The sequence below is a fragment of the Spermophilus citellus genome (assembly GCF_964194105.1).
Source record: "Spermophilus citellus genome assembly, chromosome: 11".
NCBI classification, from domain to species: domain Eukaryota; kingdom Metazoa; phylum Chordata; class Mammalia; order Rodentia; family Sciuridae; genus Spermophilus; species Spermophilus citellus.
In genome coordinates, this window is record NC_138192.1 from 27,975,554 (window position 1) to 27,996,246 (window position 20,693).

The 20,693-nt window shown below is 34.3% G+C and overlaps 1 protein-coding gene across 3 annotated transcripts in view; it reads left to right on the forward strand.

Moving 5' to 3' along the window:
• Window positions 1-20,693, forward strand: part of EPB41L5 (erythrocyte membrane protein band 4.1 like 5) — a 114,520-nt gene that overhangs the window by 27,214 nt on the left and 66,613 nt on the right. For all 3 annotated transcript variants that reach the window (XM_081260425.1, XM_081260423.1, XM_081260424.1), the window contains exons 4-13: window positions 1,727-1,769; window positions 2,457-2,535; window positions 4,382-4,426; window positions 4,621-4,673; window positions 8,203-8,323; window positions 8,445-8,532; window positions 9,784-9,872; window positions 12,288-12,357; window positions 17,386-17,555; window positions 19,064-19,170. In XM_081260425.1, the coding sequence (XP_081116551.1) occupies window positions 1,727-1,769; window positions 2,457-2,535; window positions 4,382-4,426; window positions 4,621-4,673; window positions 8,203-8,323; window positions 8,445-8,532; window positions 9,784-9,872; window positions 12,288-12,357; window positions 17,386-17,555; window positions 19,064-19,170 (865 nt within the window). The remainder of the gene's footprint in view (window positions 1-1,726; window positions 1,770-2,456; window positions 2,536-4,381; window positions 4,427-4,620; window positions 4,674-8,202; window positions 8,324-8,444; window positions 8,533-9,783; window positions 9,873-12,287; window positions 12,358-17,385; window positions 17,556-19,063; window positions 19,171-20,693) is intronic.

Below are 20,693 nucleotides of genomic sequence, written 5' to 3' on the forward strand. Positions count from 1 at the left end.
ACATTATGATTTTAGGTGTAGAATTGCTGGATCAAGTACACATAGATACTTTTGAGACATTAGCTAATGTCCATCCAGATTCCCCCCTCCTGGAAGGATTGTGCTTATTTGCACTCATTATGGTGTATGAGAATCTCCCTAACCAAGGCTACATCAGATGGTATCCAGGTGACTAGCCTACAGTCTTAGTGTTTTCAGTGTAAGATAAAGGATAAAGCCTGAAAACAGAGCAATTCCCATATCCATGGTTTTTTGGAGAAAACATTCTGAGCATGAAAACTAGTTTTATTTCATACCCAGTATGTGATTGGCATTAGTTAGGTTGTAGTGGGTTTTGGGGATGCTTACATCTGGGATTTTTGGATTTTGGCTTTCTGATTAGGGATGGGTGTACTAATTGCTGTTCTAGGTTCAAGTTCTCTACTAATAGATTGATGTATGTTCAGCCTACTGGCAGGACTAATGTTTTGTTAATATGGAGAGATGTTTCAACTGAACATTTAGTAGATTGAAGTATTAAAAATTAGAGATGCCCAAGTAGCCTACATACTTGGAATCCAAAGAAACTTTGGACAGAATTTAATTGCCTTTTGAAATGTTTACTGAACATCATATTTCAAGGTAGAAAAGCACTCTTCTGGCATACTGGTGGTTCTTTGAATTTCACTTTTGGATTTGGGAAGGGAATGGAAAGAAAGAGTAAACTAGGCACATAATTGGCAAGGAGAGCAAATAATTACAACTCTTAACAATGCAGCCTTATTTACTCTTTGCCTATCTGGATTCTGAAACTGGATTCCTTGGCTCTGTGAACTACTTAGCACAAGAACACTCCTTTCCTTTATAGTACTTGAAATTAAAAACATGCTGAAGAGAACTCAGTCACGTATTTCTTAGATGAGTACATACTGTCACTGTTAGGACTTTGTGGTGTAAAGGTTTAATAATGGGAAATGAGCTGGGAATGGTTTGTCGGTAGAAGTTTCTGGAATGGGTTTTTAGGTTTGTTTGTGTTATGGCGTTTTTATGGTGAAGAGGTTATTTATATAAATCAGAAGGTTCTTGCAACGAGGAATCTGCTAGAGTGTTAAACATTTATTTATTTATAAAGCAAATGAACAATGAGTGCTTCATTTAATGAGCAATTTACTGAGTAATTCATTGAATTACCTTAGTTAAAAGAAAAATATTTTAACTTACAGGGTTTTTTTTTTTTTCAAAGAATATTTTTGAGTAGTATTGTAAAACTTATCTGTTTTGTAAAACTTAGGTGACATTGTTGTTTCATTTAATTATTTGTTAGGATCTGCCAGTAAATCTTTTCTTTTTTTTTTTATTAAAAGGATTAACCAGGCATTGAAATATGAGGGTCCTTTTCTTCCTAATTTTAACAGTTTTGAAAGATTCATTTATTTGGGAGCAGTGAGGAAAATTAAGGGCAAACTTCAACTCTCAAGCTTGTTAGTAGGGTACTAGAGGAAATGTTTTAACAAGTCACATCAGGTTTTAGATGTTTTATTTGTATGTGAGATAAGCTTGCTATGAATATTGAGATCTAAAATCTTTCTCTCCTGTTCTTTTTTTTTTCTTTCATTTTCACTCATTGGTTTTTCCCTGGGTAAATATTTCATTGTGGTTCTCAACAAAGTCCTGATGAAAAAATCTTTTAATTAAAATTGTAAAGTTCTGTCATCTGCTTATACTGAATTATTTTATCTGTTTTCAGCACTGGTTGGATGGCACAAAAAGCATCAAAAAGCAAGTGAAAAGTAAGTGTTTTTAAAATTGCAGAAAAGTGGAAATCAACTGTATTAGAAACTCTTATTATAAAGATATTAAAAGTCTTTTTTTTTTTGCTGTACTGGGGTTTGAACCCAGGGGTGCTCCAACCACTGAGCTATAACCTTCTTTAATTTTATTTTGAGAAAGGATCTTGCTAAACTGCTGAGGTGGCCTCAAATTTGTGATCCTCCTGCCTCAGTCTCCTGACTTGGTTAATCTATAGTCTTCTATTCTTGAGATGACAGGTGTTCATGATAATACTATGTTATAGTTAGTTCTTAAAAAAAAATCTACTGATTGATCTTTTTGTGTCAAGTTTAAGACTGTGGCAAACTTTAAATAATATCACAGGTGCCTGTTATTGCCTGTCCAATTCCAGTATATTTTCAGCAAATTTACTAGCTGAAATTATTTCTGTTTTTTTTTTTTTTTTGCTGCACTGGATATTGAACCCAGGAGCTACCTCCTCAGCCCTTTTTTTGTTTTGTTTTGAGACACATCACACCAAGTTACCGACCTTGCTTGAATTTGGAATCCTCCTACCTCCGTGTCCTGAGTAGGTGGAATTATAGGCATGCACCACCATACCTGTCTTGAAAATTATTAAATAGTGAAATTAAAATAAAATAATAATAATAAAAGTCAAAACTTTTTTCTTTCTTTTATAATTGCAGTTGGTTCACCATATTGTCTGCATCTTCGAGTTAAGTTTTATTCCTCAGAACCAAATAATCTTCGTGAAGAGCTAACCCGGTAAGACCACTATGTGAAACTGTATTTTTTTTTTAAATATTTTTAGTTGTAGATGAACATACCTTTTCAAATATTATTTATTTTTGAATACAATACCTTTATTTTATTTATTTTTATGTGGTATTAAAGATCAAAACCAGTACCTCACACATGATAGGCAAGTGCTCTACCACTGAGCCACAGCGCCATCCCCTTATATAGGGTTATTTTGATGGTATTGGAAAAATGTCTTAGGATTCTTTCTAGTTTATATAAAACTAATGAAATGGATCCCTTGGTAACAAAACCTTAGACAGTAGAATTTTATTATGGAACAACGTTTTTAATGCATATGATTTTTTTCTGCTTATTTATTGGCTTCCAGAGTAGGCTTTTGAAATAGTTGATTCCCGAGCATCCTCCAAAGGCAACTATAGAAAATTCTTTATTTATGTACTGTTTTCAATACATTGCAATATTGTGTTTATTGACTTTGAAAATAATCTATCTTTGGTCATTGGGGGTTTAGTCAAGTTGGTACCTGACTTTCTTTTGTTTTTTATGGTACTGGGGATTGAACTCAATGCCTCAGCCTTGTTTGGGTGCTAGGTAAGTGCTCTGCTACTGAGCTACATCTGCAACCCTTTTTTATTTTTTATTTTGAGATAGGATCTCCCTAAATTGCTTTGAATTTGTCCTCCTGCCTCAGCCTCCTGAGTCATAGGGATTACAGGCCTATATCACAATGCCTGGGTGGCTTCTTTCTTTGCTTATTCATTAAGATGCCATTGATGAATGAAAATGTTAGATCCTGAGTTAGTTTGAATAGTTTTGAACAAACTTTAGGTTATATACACTTTATTTTATTCTGCCTTCTTGATATTGATTTATTGACTCTATTGCATATACAACAGTGAGATTATAGCTGTTATTCAGAGTCATGCCCATGTCTGTATCCCTTCAGATATGAGGTGGATATGTTGTCACAGAACCCATTCTTTTTTAAAATTTTTTATTTTTCGCCAGGGATTGAACTCGGGGGCATTCCACCACTGAGTCACACCTCATCCCTGTTTTGTATTTTATTTAAAAACAGGGCCTCACTGAATTGCTTAGTGCCTCGCCATTGCTGAGGCTGTTTGAACTCCTGCTTTAGCCTCTCCAGCCGCTGGGATTGCAGTGATGTACCACTGTGCCCAGCCTCAGAGCCCATTCTTTTTTTTTTTTTTAAGAGAGAGAGGGGTGGGGGGGAGAGAGAGAGAGAGAATTTTAATATTTATTTTTTAGTTTTTGGCGGACACAGCATCTTTGTATGTGGTGCTGAGGATCGAACCCAGGCCGCACGCATGCCAGGCGAGCGTGCTACCGCCTGAGCCACATCCCCAGCCCTCTTTTTTTAACATACATTCTTTTAGTTGTAGTTGGATGCAACACATTTATTTATCTATCTATCTATCTATCTATTTATGGTGCTGGAGCTTGAACCCAGTGCTTCACACATGCTAGGCAAGCACTGTATCACTGAGCCACAACCAAGCCTCCAGAGCCCATTCTTTTTTTAACATTTCTTCTTCTTCTTCTTTTTTTTTTTTAAAGAGAGAGAGAGAGAGAGAGAGAGAATTTTAATATTTATTTTTTAGTTATCGGCGGACACAACATCTTTGTTTGTATGTGGTGCTGAGGATCGAACCCGGGCCGCATGCATGCCAGGCGAGCGCGCTACCGCTTGAGCCACATCCCCAACCCTTTTAAATATTTTATTGTGGGTAAAATTCTAGAATTAAGAGTGTTCTCAAATTCGGATGGATTTTTTTTTCAGAGTAGTTTGTTACATTTAGTTAAATTTCTGCCTTTTATCTTTTCTTAGGTATTTATTTGTTCTTCAGTTAAAACAAGATATTCTCAGTGGAAAGTAAGTATTAGTTACTTAGTAATAATAACTGTACATTTTTATGAGTAGTCAAACAATGATTTTCAAAATAAGTTTATAATTATGAAAAGGAAATAGTGAACATAATATATGTATTATTTTCTTAAAGTGATGGCTAAAATGAACCTTAAAATGTAGGTTATGAAATTGACAACAAATTTCTATTTTGTTCTTAGATTAGAATGTCCTTTTGATACAGCAGTACAATTGGCAGCTTATAATCTGCAAGGTAAGTAAGCAGTTCCTGTGCTTACTCTAAGACTAAAGTGTGATTCTTTTTTGTGTTTTTAGTGAAAGAATTTCAAGAGTATAAACATGTGTAAGAAAAGAATGCTGTTTTTGTTTAAACTTGTCAGTGTCCAACTCTGACTTTTATTTTCATTTGTTTTAGAGGATTATCTTTTTATTTCCTTTCATTTCTTTGCCCCTTTCCATCTATATTGTTGTCAAATAACAGTTACAGTCTGACAGTGTAATAAATGTCATGATTGGGACCTAAGCTGATTTTTTTCCCTCCTTAAAAAGAATGCAGTGATACACGAATAAGTTATTGTGATAGCTGCTAGCTTTGGTGTATTTAGTTTTATTCTTTGTTGTTGATTTCTTTTGGTACTGGAGATTTAACCTAGGGATGCTCTACCACTAAAGCTACATCCCCATCCTCCCCCTTTTTAAAATATTTTTTAGTTGTCAGTGGACCTTTATTTTATTTATTTATATGTGGGTCTGAGAATTGAACTCATTGCCTCACACATGCTAGGCAAGAGCTCTACCATGAGCCACAACCCCAGCTCCATCCTTATCCGTTTTTATTATCTGAGACCTGGTCTTGCTAGGTTATTGAGGCTAGACTTGAACTTGGGATTCTCTTGCCTCACTGTCCCTCACAGTGGAACATGCTGGAATTACAGGCATGTTCCACTGCATTAGACTCTTTAATCTTAAAAATGAATCCATGAAGGAATTGTTTAGAGTATACTTAAAATCTCCTGTTGAGCTGGGCACAGTGGTGCATGCCTGTAATCTGAGCTGCTTGGGAGACTGAGGCAAGAGTATCCAGAATTCAAAGCCAGCCTCAGCCATAGCAAAGTGCTAAGCAACTAAGTCAGTGAGACTCTGTAAATAAAACACAAAAAAGAGCTGGGATGTGGCTCAGTGGTTGAGTATCCCCGAGTTCAATTCTTGGTATCCACCTCCCCATCCCAAAAAAGCTCCTGATGGTCATTTTATAAAGTATTCTCTTTATTCTAATAAATGAGAATGAAAAGGTTATTTTTGTACCTTGCTACATTGATTAAACAGTACTAAGCTTAAGAATTCTCTTCTAAAAGGCTGGGATATATAGCTCAGTTGGTGTAGAGTGCTTGCCTCGCATGCACAAGGCCCTGGGTTCTATCCCCCAGCACCAGGAAAAAAAAAAAGAATTATTTTTTATAAGACATTATTAAAGAATAAAAAAAAAATTTAGTCTTTCCCAAGGTGAAAGGAAATACTTTGCTAGCAACATCTTTATACATACTAAAAGAAAAAAAATAGTACTTAATGATGATCAAGACTAGTTCTATGCTTTTTTAGTGTTCCGTAGTCCCTAAGATCAGTAGTATTTATTTGCCATTGTGTAGATAATAGTACTAATTTTTTTTTATGTCCTATGGTAAACTTAATGTTTGCCCATTTGTGCATTCATTATTAAAGAAAGCACATTTTCCCGTTGATTTGGGGATTGGTAATGAAATTTTTGCATTTCAGAAATTTTTCATTAATGTAAATTTTTATTGTCCTGCTTCTTTTTACGATTCTACTCTATCTCCAAATTAAAACTAGTGTTTTCAACTACATAATATCAGGTAGATGCTGGCTTGGAAATGCTGCTATTAATGATTAGAAAAGTTTAGTTGCCCATTTATTTTTGTGCTGCTAGGGGTGGAATCCAAGGCCTTATGCATGCTAGGCAAGTACACTGAGCTACACCCCTCACCCACAAATATTTTATTGAAAGCACACTTATATTTCATTATTTCTATATAAGATTGTTAATTCTAAAAGCTTTGATACACTGTTAAAGCTGTCATTTTCAGAATGTTATACTATTTGTTGCCTCATATATTCTTTTTGTATCTCATTCTGTAAGTTTTATGACAACCAGAGTACACGCTTCTTTTTTAAATTTTTTTTTAGATACACATGACAGTGTATTTTGACATATACACATGGAATATGGTATGTGCTTCTTGAAAATAGGGTTTAAGAAAACATTTTTTTAAAATTTTTTGATTTATTTTTTTGTTATAACTGGACACAATATCTATTTATTTATTTTTATGTGGTGCTGAGGATTGAATCCAGGGCCTCTCACCTGTGCTAGGCGAGCACTCTACTACAGAGCCACAATCCCAGCCCCCCTTTTTAATTTTAACATAACTTGAGTCACAGTAGTGATCAGTAAATACATGCCCTGTGTGGAATAGAAACTCAATAGAAAATGAGTGGTTACCATTGTTATTTAATATGTCGAGATACTTCTCATATAGACTTAGTAGAATGAAAAAAATTTTAACTTTCTAATACAAGTGAAATATTCTTTTAAAAGAACATGTCAAAAATATAGAAAACTCTGATATGGTATTTTTCTTTTCTCCCCAAACCAACAAGTTCAGAAAAGCACAGATGAGTATGTAAATGTTTATGCACTGCTCTTTTTCTTCTCCCTCTCCCAACTTTATTTTCATTAATTTTTTAATTAATGAAAGGTTTTTAATTAATTTTTTAATTAATGAGAGGTTTTTTTTTTTCCCCCCTGGTACTGGGGATTGAACTCAAGGGCACTCAGCCACTGAGCCACATCCCCAGCCCTTTTTTGTATTTATTTAGAGACGGGGTCTCACTGAGTTTCTTGGTGCCTCGCTGTTGCTGAGGCTGTCTTTGAACTCGAGATCCTCCTGCTTCAGCCTTCTGACTGCTGGGATTACAGGCATGTGCCACCATGCCCAACCTGTTACTTCTTTAGGATTAATATTTTTACATCCTAAGAACACAGGGACTATTCTTTACAATGTTACATGGTATTGTGTTCTGTGACATTACTTTGATTCTTTATAGATACCAGCTAAATGTTTTTTTGAGAATTGCTAATTTACTCATTATCAAGTCAAAAGATTGTTCTATGTAAGTCTAGAAAGTAACTTTCAAAGCTAAGCATTAGTAGAATAAATAAATAAATTTAAAAAAAGCTAAGCATTAGACTATGAATAAATGAAAAGAAGTTGAGTCAGACTGAGGCCAGCCTCAGCCACTTGGTGATATCCTGTCTCAAAGGATTGGAGATATAGCTCAGTGGTAAAGTACCCCGTGGTTTAATCCCCAGTATCCCTCCACCACCAACGACAGAAAATCTGAGTGTGGTGGTGTCCGCCTATAATTCTAGTGATTCAGAGGCTAAGGTAGGGAGGATATCAAGTTTGAGGCCAGCCTCGGGTGAGACCTTTAGCAACCTAGCAAGACCTTGACTCAAAAAGGACTAGGGATGTAGCTCAGTGGTTAAGTGTCCCTGGGTTCAATCCCTAGTACCAAAAAGAAAGAAAGAAGAAATAGGAAGAAAGGAAGAAGAGAGGGAGGGAGGGAGGAAATGTTTGTGTACAGACTGGTAAAAGAATCTAATCTCCCCAACAATTTTTTATAAAACAGATTTTGAAGAAGGATTCTGCAGGAAATTTAATTAGTATTAACACAATGTAATTTTGTGTAACTTATGTTTGTAGCTGAACTCGGTGACTATGATCTTGCTGAACACAGTCCTGAACTTGTCTCTGAGTTCAGGTTTGTGCCCATTCAGACTGAAGAAATGGAACTGGCTATTTTTGAGAAATGGAAAGAATACAGGTACTTGACATTTGATCACACTTTTTTAACATCACCACAATAGTTATTTCATACCAGTTTTCTTCTTTGATAGAGAATTCATTTTATATTATTATTTTAAAAGTTATATTTTAATTTTTAGAGGTCAGACACCAGCACAAGCTGAAACCAATTATCTGAATAAAGCCAAATGGCTAGAAATGTATGGGGTTGACATGCATGTGGTCAAGGTAAGCATTGTGTTGTGGTGCCTTTAAAAAAAATTTGGTTCCTTTGGAACTTAAGGTGATTATGAATTTTGTATATAGGTGAGAGCATGGAGTTTACATATGCTAGCTAGCAAAGGATACTTTGGGATAGAGGTACGATTTTAAAACAAGGTTGAGATTAAATATTGAATGACTGGAATTGCATAGGACAATTCATAAGAAAGAAGAAAAAAATTTAAAAGGTGTTTCTAAGCTCTTAATATTTTTAGCTGGGAAAAAATGCTGTTTTTTAAGATTTTTAAACCACTTTTTTTTTTTTTTACTTCATATTATGCCACTTAATTTCATTACTCAGTAGGCTCTGTTAAAATAATTAAGGAAATGAAGTTGAAAAATATAGGTTGAGGTGCTGGTGCTATAGCTCAGTGATAGAGCACTTGCCTCACACATATGAGGCACTGCATCCTCAGCACCACATAAAAATAAAGATATCATGACCATCTACAACTAAAAATAAATAAATAAAACAAATTATTTTTTTAAAGTATAAAAAAAAAGAAAATATAACTTGAGAGGTCTTTGATAAAATATAAACAATAGTGATTTGTGTTATTTCTAGGTAAATTAGCAACATTTGTCATTTAAGTGGCAGGTAGAATTATAGGAGGACCCTGGAAAGAGCTTTCTTCATATTGGGAGTTTAACTACTCACTCTCATTGAAGACATGCCTTACAACTGCAGTAGTCCTTCACTTACCCGTGGTTTTGCTTTCTTCAGTTTCATTTATCCATGGTCGACCAAGTTCCAAAAATATTACATAGAAATTTTCCCAACTAATAAGATACAGTTTGAGAGAAGAAACCATATAACTTTTATTACAGCATATTGTTAAAATTGTTCTATTATTGTTAACCTCTTATTGTGCTTAATTTATAAATGAAACTTTATAATAAGTATATATGTATTGGAAAAAAGCGTAGCAATTCTAGCACTAGGTACTATGCGTGATTTTAGGAATCTCTGGGAACTTCAGAACATAGCCCCTGTGGATAAATGGGATTACTGTGTAGTATTTCAGACACTGTGTATGCATGGATTTTCCAGAGAATGGATTTGGGTATGCTAATTGTTGAAAACATCTTTCATATTAATATTAGCTGTATGGATGTAATTAATATATTCAGCATGAAAATAAAATTGAACAGTTACATGAAAATGTGAAACCTGTTTTAGGCAAATAGAACTAACACATTTTTTTCTTGTTAAATTAGGCTAGAGATGGGAATGACTATAGTTTGGGACTGACCCCAACAGGAGTCCTTGTTTTTGAAGGAGACACCAAGATTGGTTTATTTTTTTGGTAAGCAGAGTTACAGTTCACAGATACTTACTGTTTTGTTTTTAATGAGTAAAATTATTTATTTATTTATTTATTTATTTATTTATTTATTTATTTATTTATTTTTGTAGTGGGAATTGAACCCCAGAACACTTGACCCCTGAGCTATATCTTCAGTCCTTTTGATTTTTTAAAATTTTGAGACAGGGTCTCATTAGGTTACTAAGGATTTTGCTAAATTGCCGAGGCTGGCCTTGGTCATGGGATCTTCTTGCCTTAGCCTCTCAAGTCTCTGGGATCACACAGGCATGCATCACCATGCCCAGCTAACAAAAACATTTATGTCAAATGAATACATGAAATATAGTTGGAAAATCACGTAGTTCTGAAAAGTTTGTAAATGAAAAGCAACTGTCTTTTTTCATCACCTTCTTTTTTTGTGTGTGTGTGGTGCTGAGGATTGGGCTTGGGGTGCTCTGAGCTACATCCCTAGCCCTTTTTTCTAGCTGTATTCTCTATTAGTTTCAAAGTGTGTCAAAGTATGTTTTAATATTATATATTTTTGAATTTATTTAATGTTTTTCATGGGCACTCCTTCCCTTTATGCTGCTATATTACTATTTTTATTTTTAAGTGTTTAGTTTGTTTTTTGTTCTGTAGACATACTCTTTACCCTTTCTTATGTAAGAGGGAGGGGAGCTGTTAGTACTTTTACCCCTTCTTTTTAACTTGGTTCATTTTTCTGTGTTCTCACTTTTATCATCCATACTTTACATTTTACTTTTACATCAAGGATAGATTTTATGGATTTTATAACCATTAGTCTTTCAGGTTTTATCTGGTGTTCTAAAAGCTTAAAAATCAGGAAATAGTGTTTACATTTTTATGTCACAACTTGTACCATGCTTAGAAGTGTACTGGTGTTATAGACATGAGTCAAAGGTGGCTCATGTGTATTGGCCTCTCTGTTATTTGATTTTTTTTTTTTTTTTTAAAGAGAGAGTGAGAGAGAGATTTTTTAATGTTTATTTTTTTTAGTTCTCGGCGGACACAACATCTTTGTTGGTATGTGGTGCTGAGGATCGAACCTGGGCCGCACGCATTCCAGGCGAGCGCGCTACCGCTTGAGCCACATCCCCAGCCCATGTTATTTGATTTTTTAAAGACTTTTTGTAGTTATAGATGAACAGCATGCCTTTATTTATTTTTATGTGGTGCTAAGGATCAAACCCAGTGCAAGCACTCTGCCACTGAGCTACAGCCCCAGCCCCAGCCCTGTTATTTGATTCTTTTTTTTTTTTTTAATATTTATGTTTTAGTTGTAGTTGGACATAATACCTTTATTTCATTTATTTATTTTTATGTGGTGCTGAGGCTCGAACCCAGGGTCTCACAAGTGGGAGGCAAGCGCTCTACTGCTGAGCCACAACACCAGCCTCTTGATTCTTTGATGTTATTGAATTCTTTACATTAGGCCAGAACAAGGTCTGGGGATGTGGTTTGGTAGCCAAGTATCTGGGATCAATTCCCAGGACCAAAACAAAAACAAAATAGGCCAGAACAGTTAGCTCACAGCCCTCTACTTAAACTGAAATGTACATTCAGGTCTTCCTTGTAGGGATTTTCTTGAGATTTGAGTGGAACATCTTTACAATCTTACCTTGATGGATGAAGAAGCTGGAGCATTTATCTTTTCAGTCCTTGGTGGTTAATTCTTTGGAATTCGGCTTGCTTTGAAAATATGCCTTGTGGCCTGAGGATACTCTAAGGCAGAGAGAAAAAGAGGCCATCTTTTGTGCTTCCTCATAAAGTTGTAAAAATTTAAAGATTAGTCTTTGGGAGTGAGAGTCAAATTTTCTGACATTCACAATTCATAGAAATACAGAGTTAAATGTGGCAAGTGGTTTAGATTTCTGGTACAGGTTGGAGAGATGGAGTTAGAAAGTGGACCATACAGTGAGGTTTAAAAAAAAAAAAACTTAAAAAACATGTATATCCTGTTCAAGCACTTTGGTTTACAAAATTGCTGTAGAAGACAAAAATTGAAGACCCTGATCAGTAATATTTCCCTACATGACATTTTAAGCTTTATGATATTTCCTGTATCCAGTTCCTGTGATATTTCTTTAACACTGAAATAATTTTATCTGTGCCTGGGGAATCTTTTACACCATAGTTGGGGGTCTGTGAAATACATCAATTTCTTCATTTTCTTTTTTTCCTTTACATTTTTAATGTCTGATGTATATGCAGCATCAATTTTGATAAAGGTATTGTTTTTAAAATATGTATTTTCCTTTTTCTTTTAGATTAGACTTTTTTTGATAGGTAGTATAGATTATATTTACCCTTTTAGTATTCAGTTCAGGAGTTAGATGATTAAATACACTTGAAATAAAAACATTTTTTAATCTGGCTGTTTGTCTTATATTTTAGGCCCAAGATAACCAGAATGGATTTTAAGAAAAATAAAATAACCTTAGTGGTTGTAGAAGATGATGATCAGGTAGGAATTTTGTTGTATTAACTGCTTAACAATAACTATGTTATAGTAATTAATATCTCTATTTTATTATTATTATTATTATTTTTGTTGCCAGGGATTGAACCCCGGGGGGCTTTGCCACTGAACCACACACCTAGCCGTTCTTATTTTTTTGAGACAGGATCTTGCTTGGGTTCTTGCTAAGACTCTTGCTAAATTGCTGAGGCTGGCTTTGAACTTGTGATCCTGTTGTCTCAGTCTTCCAAGGATTCTAGATGCATGACCTTGGCAACATATCTTTATAAGGGGGGATACCAATCACAACGTGTTTCATTGTTTTACACAGTCATAGAAAAAACTTTGTATAAAAAAGTTCCTGATTTAGGTCATACCATTTTAAAAATTTGGGCTGGGATTGTGGCTCAGCGGTTGAGTGGTTGTCTAGCACAGGCGGGACCCGGGTTCGATTATCAGCACCACATAAAAATAAAGGCATTGTGTTGTGTCCATCTATATCTAAAAAAATTATATATGGATTTCTGCTATTAAGATTAAAGATAATATAATTAATATAATTAAAGTTTGTTCTTTGTTTCTTCATTTATAATATAAATGAGGTATGCAAAAATATAAATTTAAGCAACCATATCCCCTTCATATCTGATTAAAAAAATTAAAAGATCTACCTAATAATATTCTTCAAAGCCTTTTGAACTAAGGATTACCAGGATTTTATCAATAAAATGTAGATCCTAATCAGTTCAAACATAGATGCATCTCAGATACATTATGCTAAGTAAAAGAAGTCAGATTCAAAAAAAGATTAAGTACTGTTGGGGATACTATAATCTCAGCTGCTTAGGAGGATGAGACAGGATAGTCTAAGTCCCAGGCCAGCTTAGACAACTTATTAAAGACCCAGTCTCAAAATAAAAGAATAGAGCTCAATTGTAGAGTGTTTGCCCAGCACATACAAGGCCCTGGGTTTCATCTCCAGTACTGCAAAAAGTTAAAAAGATTATATACTATGTGATTTTATTTATGACAGTCTGGGAAGGTCAAGCTTGTAGGAATGGAAAATAGGTCACTGATTACTTGGGATTAAAGGTTGAGAAGGGGGTTGACTACCAAAGATCAGAAGTCTGAGGGATATATTTGGTGGTTGAGGGAACTATTCTATAGCTTTATTTTGCTGTTAATTATACAACTGTATATTTGTCAAAACTCACAGAATTGTACATCTAAAATTATATGTAAATTAACAAGCTTTAAAGATATATGAAAAGATACAGATGTAAGCACACTGTGTAAAATGCTAATAGTTGTTGACAGTACATGGTATCTCTATGGGTATTCAATTTTTGTATATGTTTGAACATTTTTATAATTAAATGTTGGAGAGATTTTAAGATTTTGTTATGATTTTTCTCTCCTTTCCTAGGTAAATTGTACTTCTTCCATTTAAAATGCTTCCTGTGGGGCTAGAGTTGTGGCTCAGTGGTAGAGCGTTTGCCTGGCATGTGTGAGGCCCTAGGTTTGATCCTCAGCACCACATATAAATAAATAAATAAATAAATGAGATCCATTGGCAACTAAAAAATATTAAAAATCAAATGCTTCCTATATTTTTTTAATCATATTTAGACATATATTCACGTTTCCAGTATGTTTATAATTTATGATTTGTTTATTCCTCCTGATTATTAGTAGTAATATATTTTGGATGTACCATTGTAAAGTAGGTGAAATTACAAGAATGGGAGCTTTACCAAAACTTTGCCATTCTTGAATTTTTAAAAGAAATTTCGCTTATGATAATGGAATATTACTGTTTTAAACTTGATCTTTTAGTAGTTAATATTTGGTCATACTTACTTATTTCTTTTTTTGGTCAGCATTTTCTGTTCATTTCTTTTCCTATTTTTCCCCACAAAGGTGCAATATGAAAATGTCATAAATTTCAACATAAATGTTAATAAGTAGAAAGCCAAGATCAGGTGGTATTCTGTATCATGGTAGTAATTTACAGATGATTTTCTGTGCTTATTACATAACTAAATATGTTAACTGGAAAAATGGTTAAGACTGTAGCAATTACTTAAAGTTACTACTATATAACTTGGAGTATGGTTTTTGGTCAAATTTTTAATAACGATACTGCACTGGTCACATCTCTCTAATAAGAGCACAAACACCCATGTTGGCAAACAGTCTTTGAGTTTATCATCTGGTCAACATTAATAAATGCTGGGGATGTGGCTCAAGCGGTAGCGCGCTTGCCTGGCATGCGTGCGGCCCGGGTTCGATCCTCAGCACCACATACAAACAAAGATGTTGTGTCCGCCGAAAACTAAAAAATAAATATTAAAAAATTTTCTCTCTCTCTCTCTTTAAAAAAAAAAATTAATAAAATAAAAGAAGCAGTGGTTTGTTAGAAGCCTGTTATGGTTGTGTTGATTGCTGGTGCTTAATGGGAAGTACTGCTTTTCACTTGGTACATTTTGGTAGTCTGTTTTGACTGTAAAGTTATCCATCTATGAATAAAGGTGATGAGTGCTTATGTTCCTGGTACAGTGTGATTTTTTTACTTAACAGGATGAATGAAAAAATGTTTATATTCTCCAGCAGATTTGAGTGGAGTGGGAGGGAGAAATAAGTAGAGAAGCAATTGCAACAGTTTGATTAGTGGTAAGATAGGAGTGCATAATCTTTGCAAGTGTGCATAGATATATGGTCATGTGTTCTCATTTTTGTGCACAAAAATGCTATTTAGTGAAGAGAAATAGTAATTGACATGGGAAGCACTTCATGATATAGTAAGTGAATTTTTGGTACATTAATATTTTTATGCCTGGAATTTTTTAAAATGGTAATACTTTGTGTAGAGAAATTTACATGAACTTCAAGTGGGTGGGTATGTTATTGCAAGTCGATTTCAGCTTTGGATGATTTAGATTTTTCTTCATGGTAATGGGGATTGAACTCAGGGATTCTTTGTCAGGTATAGCATACAAGTATCTTCTCTTTAACTTTCTTTTCCTTCTTTTTAAAGTATCTTTTGGGTGAACAGAACCTTATCAATGTAATACAGCTCATAATTTATTTTCCTTTGTGGTTGGCATTTTTGTGTCTTAGAATTTAAGAATATTTTAATATTTTCCTATAACAAGATGATAAATTGGCATTGAAAAATAGTTTTAAGTGAGAAAACAGTTTAAATTATAAAATATTTCAAGCAAATTGAAAAATACAAAAATTATAATACCCATTTTTCTCGGGATCTAGGATTATAGCATTTTGATTAAGATCTCTTTTAGAAATAGATAAGTAAAGATATATCTGGGGGGCTGGGAATGTGGCTCAGGCGGTAGCGCGCTTGTCTGGCATGCGTGCGGCCCAGGTTCGATCCTCAGCACCACATACAAACAAAGATGTTGTGTCTACCAATAACTAAAAAATAAATATTTTTTTAAAAAAAAGAGATATCTGGGTGCAGAGGTACATTGCCTTTAATCCCGGTAATTCAGGAAGTGGAGGTAGGAGGATTGCAAGTTTGAGGCCAGCCTGGACAACTTAGCAAGACCCTGTCTTAAAACAAAAATGGCTGGGAATGTAGTTCGAGAGTGGAGTGCCTCTGGTTTTAATCCACAGTACCGAAAATGAAAAAAGAAAAATTTACATAAACATAAATATACTTGCAGCTTGCTTATTTTATTTAAACACTCTGTGTAGATTTAGTTTATTCATTTTAACTAATATATGGTGTTCTGTAATATGAATAAATAATGTTACATTAATCCTTTATCTTTATAGTTTTAAAATTTTGCCATTATTTACATGATCATTTCTTTATAGTTTTGGACATTGTGGATGTGTGCCAGTGTTTAATTATAGAATCATTTTTCCTAGAGACACAGTATTACTTTGTTGTTAAAACTATAGCTTCTGGAGCAACACTGACTAGATTCAAATTCTAGTTTCCTTTCCTATTTCCTTATATGAAATGAGTCTAATGATATTATTCCTTATTCATGTGAAATCCATAAAAAAAAGTCTGTAAATGTTAGCTATTATAATTTGACTCCTGGGACTATGGTTAGTAGGACAAGAAATGTGAGCCTTTTTAGCGCTATTGACACATTGCCAGATCATATATAGTGCTTTAAATTGTTTTTGTTTGTGATGCTTGGGATCAAATCTAGGGCCCTACACATGACAGGCAAACACTCTACCACCGAGCTTTATACCCAGCTCCTGCATTATAATTACCACAAAGAATGATAGGTGAATTTTGTTTCTCTGACAAATGAGAGTATATAAGTGGAGGGGATACTCCTAGGAATAATTTTTTTAAAATATTTATTTTTTTGTTGTAGTTGAACATAATACCTTGATTTTATTTATTTATTTTTATGTGGTGCTGAGGATCAAACCCAGGGCCTTGAACATGCGAGGCGAGCACTCTACCATTGAGCCACAACCCCAGTCCTCCTAGGAATAATTTTATACTAGCTTAGAAAATAGTTTGACTTTTAACTCTGTGTGTGTGTGTGTGTGTGTGTGTGTGTGTGTGTGTGTGTGTGTGTGTAATAGCTATAAATAATAAGTTTCTGGCTGGGGTGTAGCTCATGATAGAATTCTTGTCTGGCATATATGAGGCTCTTGGTTCAGTCCCCAGCACTGTCAAAAGAGAGAAAAGTGAATTTCAGGGAATAAACTAGATACTTTATTGCTTCTTTTTTGGTATTGCTGTTACTGTTATTTGTGTCACAGAAATGGGAGACAGGACTATTTGACCTAATGATCACCTTTTTTTTTTGTACTAGGGATTGATCCCAGAGATGATTAATATTGAGCTGTGTCCTCAGCCCTTTTTATGTTTCATTTTTGAGACAGAGCCTTGCTGAGTTGTTAAGGCCTTGCTGAGTTGCTGAGACTGGCTTTAAACTTGAAATCCTCCTGCCTCAGCCTCCAGAATTGCTTGGATTTCAGGTATGTACCACCCTGTCCAGCTTAATAATCATCTCTTTTTATATTCTTTCTTTCTAGGGCAAAGAGCAGGAACATACATTTGTTTTTAGACTGGATCATCCAAAAGCATGTAAACATTTATGGAAATGTGCTGTGGAACATCATGCCTTCTTCCGCCTCCGAGGCCCTGTCCAAAAAAGTTCTCATCGCTCGGGATTTATTCGACTAGGATCACGTTTTAGATATAGGTCAAGTTTAATTGCTGTTTTCTCTAACATCTATCATCCATTTAAAAAAAACTTAGTAATAGATGAATACAATACCTTTAATTTTATTTATTTTATATGGTGCTTAGGCTCCAACCCAGTGCCTCACACGTGCTAGGCAGGTGCTCTACTACTGAGCTACAACCCCAGCCCTCTATCATCCATTTTTTCATCCAAGCCCAGAATATTAGGCCAACCCTCTCCTTTAACAAATGTGGAAACTAAGGCATGGAGAAATAAAGTGGTTATTTCCATTGGCTAAAATAAAAAAGAAAATGTATTATTGGTTATGATTTCTTAAATAGATAGAAAATCAGAGTAACTTATGGATTTTATAATCCCTTTTGACCTTTATTTATTATAATAAATAACCCTCTTAAAATTGATTTAACAAGTGTTTTGTGGTTTCTCTGTTCAACAGCTATATGCCATATTGAAAAAAGATTTCACACTGAAGGGGGGTATTAATTTGAATAATATTTCTGTCTTCTATAAACCTGAAATTCTGGGGCTGGGGTTGTGGCTTAGTGGTGAAGCGCTCGCCTAGCATGGCAAGGCCCTGGGTTTAATCCTCAGCACAACATACATACGTACATACATACATACATAATCCTCAGCACAACATATATACATACAGCACAACATACATACATACATACATACATAAATAAATGTATTAAAAAACTAATAAAAAATAGATAAAAGTAAACCTGAAATTCCATTACTCTTACAGACCCCTTGTGTGTTTATCGTGATTTAGAAATGTTTTGGTTTACATTACATTAGATTATTAGTTTCTTTGTTTTTTTTTAAATATCTTTTTAGTTATACATGGACACAATATCTTTATTTTGTTTATTTTTATGTGGTGCTGAGGATCGAACTCAGGGTCTCTCATGTGTGAGGCGAGTGCTCTACCACTGAGCCACAACCTCAGCCCCTCTTTGGTTTTTAACATGCTATGTGAATCAATATGATTTGAAGGAAGAATGGATAGTACCAGTAGTCAACCATGGGGAATTTATTTAACAGAGTGGGAAGGCATTTTCTTAACAGAATTTAAGTGCAAATCAAAGAAGCAGGTAATAGTTTTTAAAATGTTGCTGGAAAATTAATTCTGAAAAGTATATCACAATTAACAAAAAGTAAGTGAAAGTCTTATTAATTATACACTTTGAGGTATTTGGCTAGGAAGACATTCCAAACTCTGTAAGAGCATAGACATTCTGAAGTAGTTTTTTTATGTTTTTAGATAATATTTATGCTTGAGGAGAAAAAAACAGTGTAATTAATCTATTACATATTCTCAAAAGCCTAAAGAGTGAAAGATGATGTGGTTAAGAGGGAAATCAAAACTAATAGTAGTAGTTCCTTTAGGATGATGATCGGGATACTTCTTTTAAGGAGAATCTGAATGTAGACTTTCTAGTATTTATTAAGATTGTAGGCCTTAAATTCTTATTTTTGTTGATGTGCCTTATTTATTTTAGTGGGAAAACTGAGTACCAGACTACAAAAACCAGTAAAGCAAGAAGATCGACGTCCTTTGAAAGAAGGCCTAGCAAACGATATTCTCGACGAACTTTGCCTATGAAAGGTGAAGTGCAACCCGGTTTCAAAGGACTGTTCTTTCTTGATAATAAGTCATATTCTGGTATTGTTTACTTGAGAGGAAAACCCTGACTCTCTTTTTAGGGCTATTCTAACCCACTGAAGTACTCTTTTAGTGCAATAAGTTTCATAAGCTTACATGGGGGAAATTGCCTATACCTATAGCTGAGATTAAACTTGATATTAATTCCAATTCAGCTGATATTTCTGAGATTGTGTTTAGTTTAAGTTATTTTATATTGTATTATAATATTACTAAAAATTCTGTTACATACAGTTTTTAATTTTAATATATCATTTGTAGATATTTCCACATTCATAAATGTTATTTGCTGTTTGCTAAGTTGCACTTATAGAAGAAAAAGCATGGTTTACTCTGATAAATAAAGCTTATATTTTGTTTTCAATTCTGAATTTGTTAAAATACAGGTTGAATTTTAATTATGTCCAATGTCAGGGTCTTTACTAATTGACCCAGACACTGCCATGATGTGATATTTGGGAGTATTAATTTAAAAAAATAATAATTTAAAAAAATTTATTCTTTTTAGATATACATGACAGAGTGTATTTTGTTGTATTACACATACATGAAGTATAACTTATTCTAATTAGGGTTCCATTCTTGTGGTTGTACATGGTGTGGGGTTTCACTAGTTGTGTATTTGTATGTATACTTAATAAGAAAATTATATCTGATTTATTCTACTGTCTTTCCTGTTCCCATCCCACTCCCTTCCCTTCATTTCCCTTTGTCTAATCCTTTTTCTTTGGCCCCCCTTACTGTGTGTGAGCATCCACATATCAGAACATTTGGCCTTTGGTTTTTTGGGATTGGCTTATTTCATTTAGTATGCCATAACTTATTCATTCATTTGTTGAAGGGCACCTTGGTTGATTTCATGGCTTACCTATTGTGAATTGAGTTGCTATAAACATTGATGTGGCTGTGTCACTGAACTATACTGATGTTAAGTCCTTTGGTTCTATACTGAGGAGTGGGATAACTGGGAATGGTCCCATTCCAAGTTTTCTGAAGAATCTCTTGGCAATATTAATTTAAAAAAAAAAACCAAACTGATTTATATCCGTAATTGTAGGTGTGACTATAAATCAATAGTATATGACTAGAAATGAAACCATTTCAGTTGGCAGTAATTTAAAATCCTCAAGTAACCTCTTGGTTTCCTCTCTGAGGTTCAAAATCAGCTCACTCTATGAGACTTGCAGATGATTTTTTTAAAAGTTATATATACTTATTGCTTTATTTAAAAAATGGGAATAATTGCCAGGCACAGTGGTGCATGCCTGTAATCCCATAGGCTTATGAGGCTGAGACAGGAGAATGACGAGTTCAAAGCCAGCCTCAGCAAAGTGAGGCACTAAGCAACTCAGTGAGACCTTGCCTCTAAATAAAATACAAAATAAGGCTAGGGATGGGGCTCAGTGGTCAAGTCCCCTGAGTTCAATCCCCTGTACCCCCCCCAAAAAAAAAAAAAAAAGAAAAGA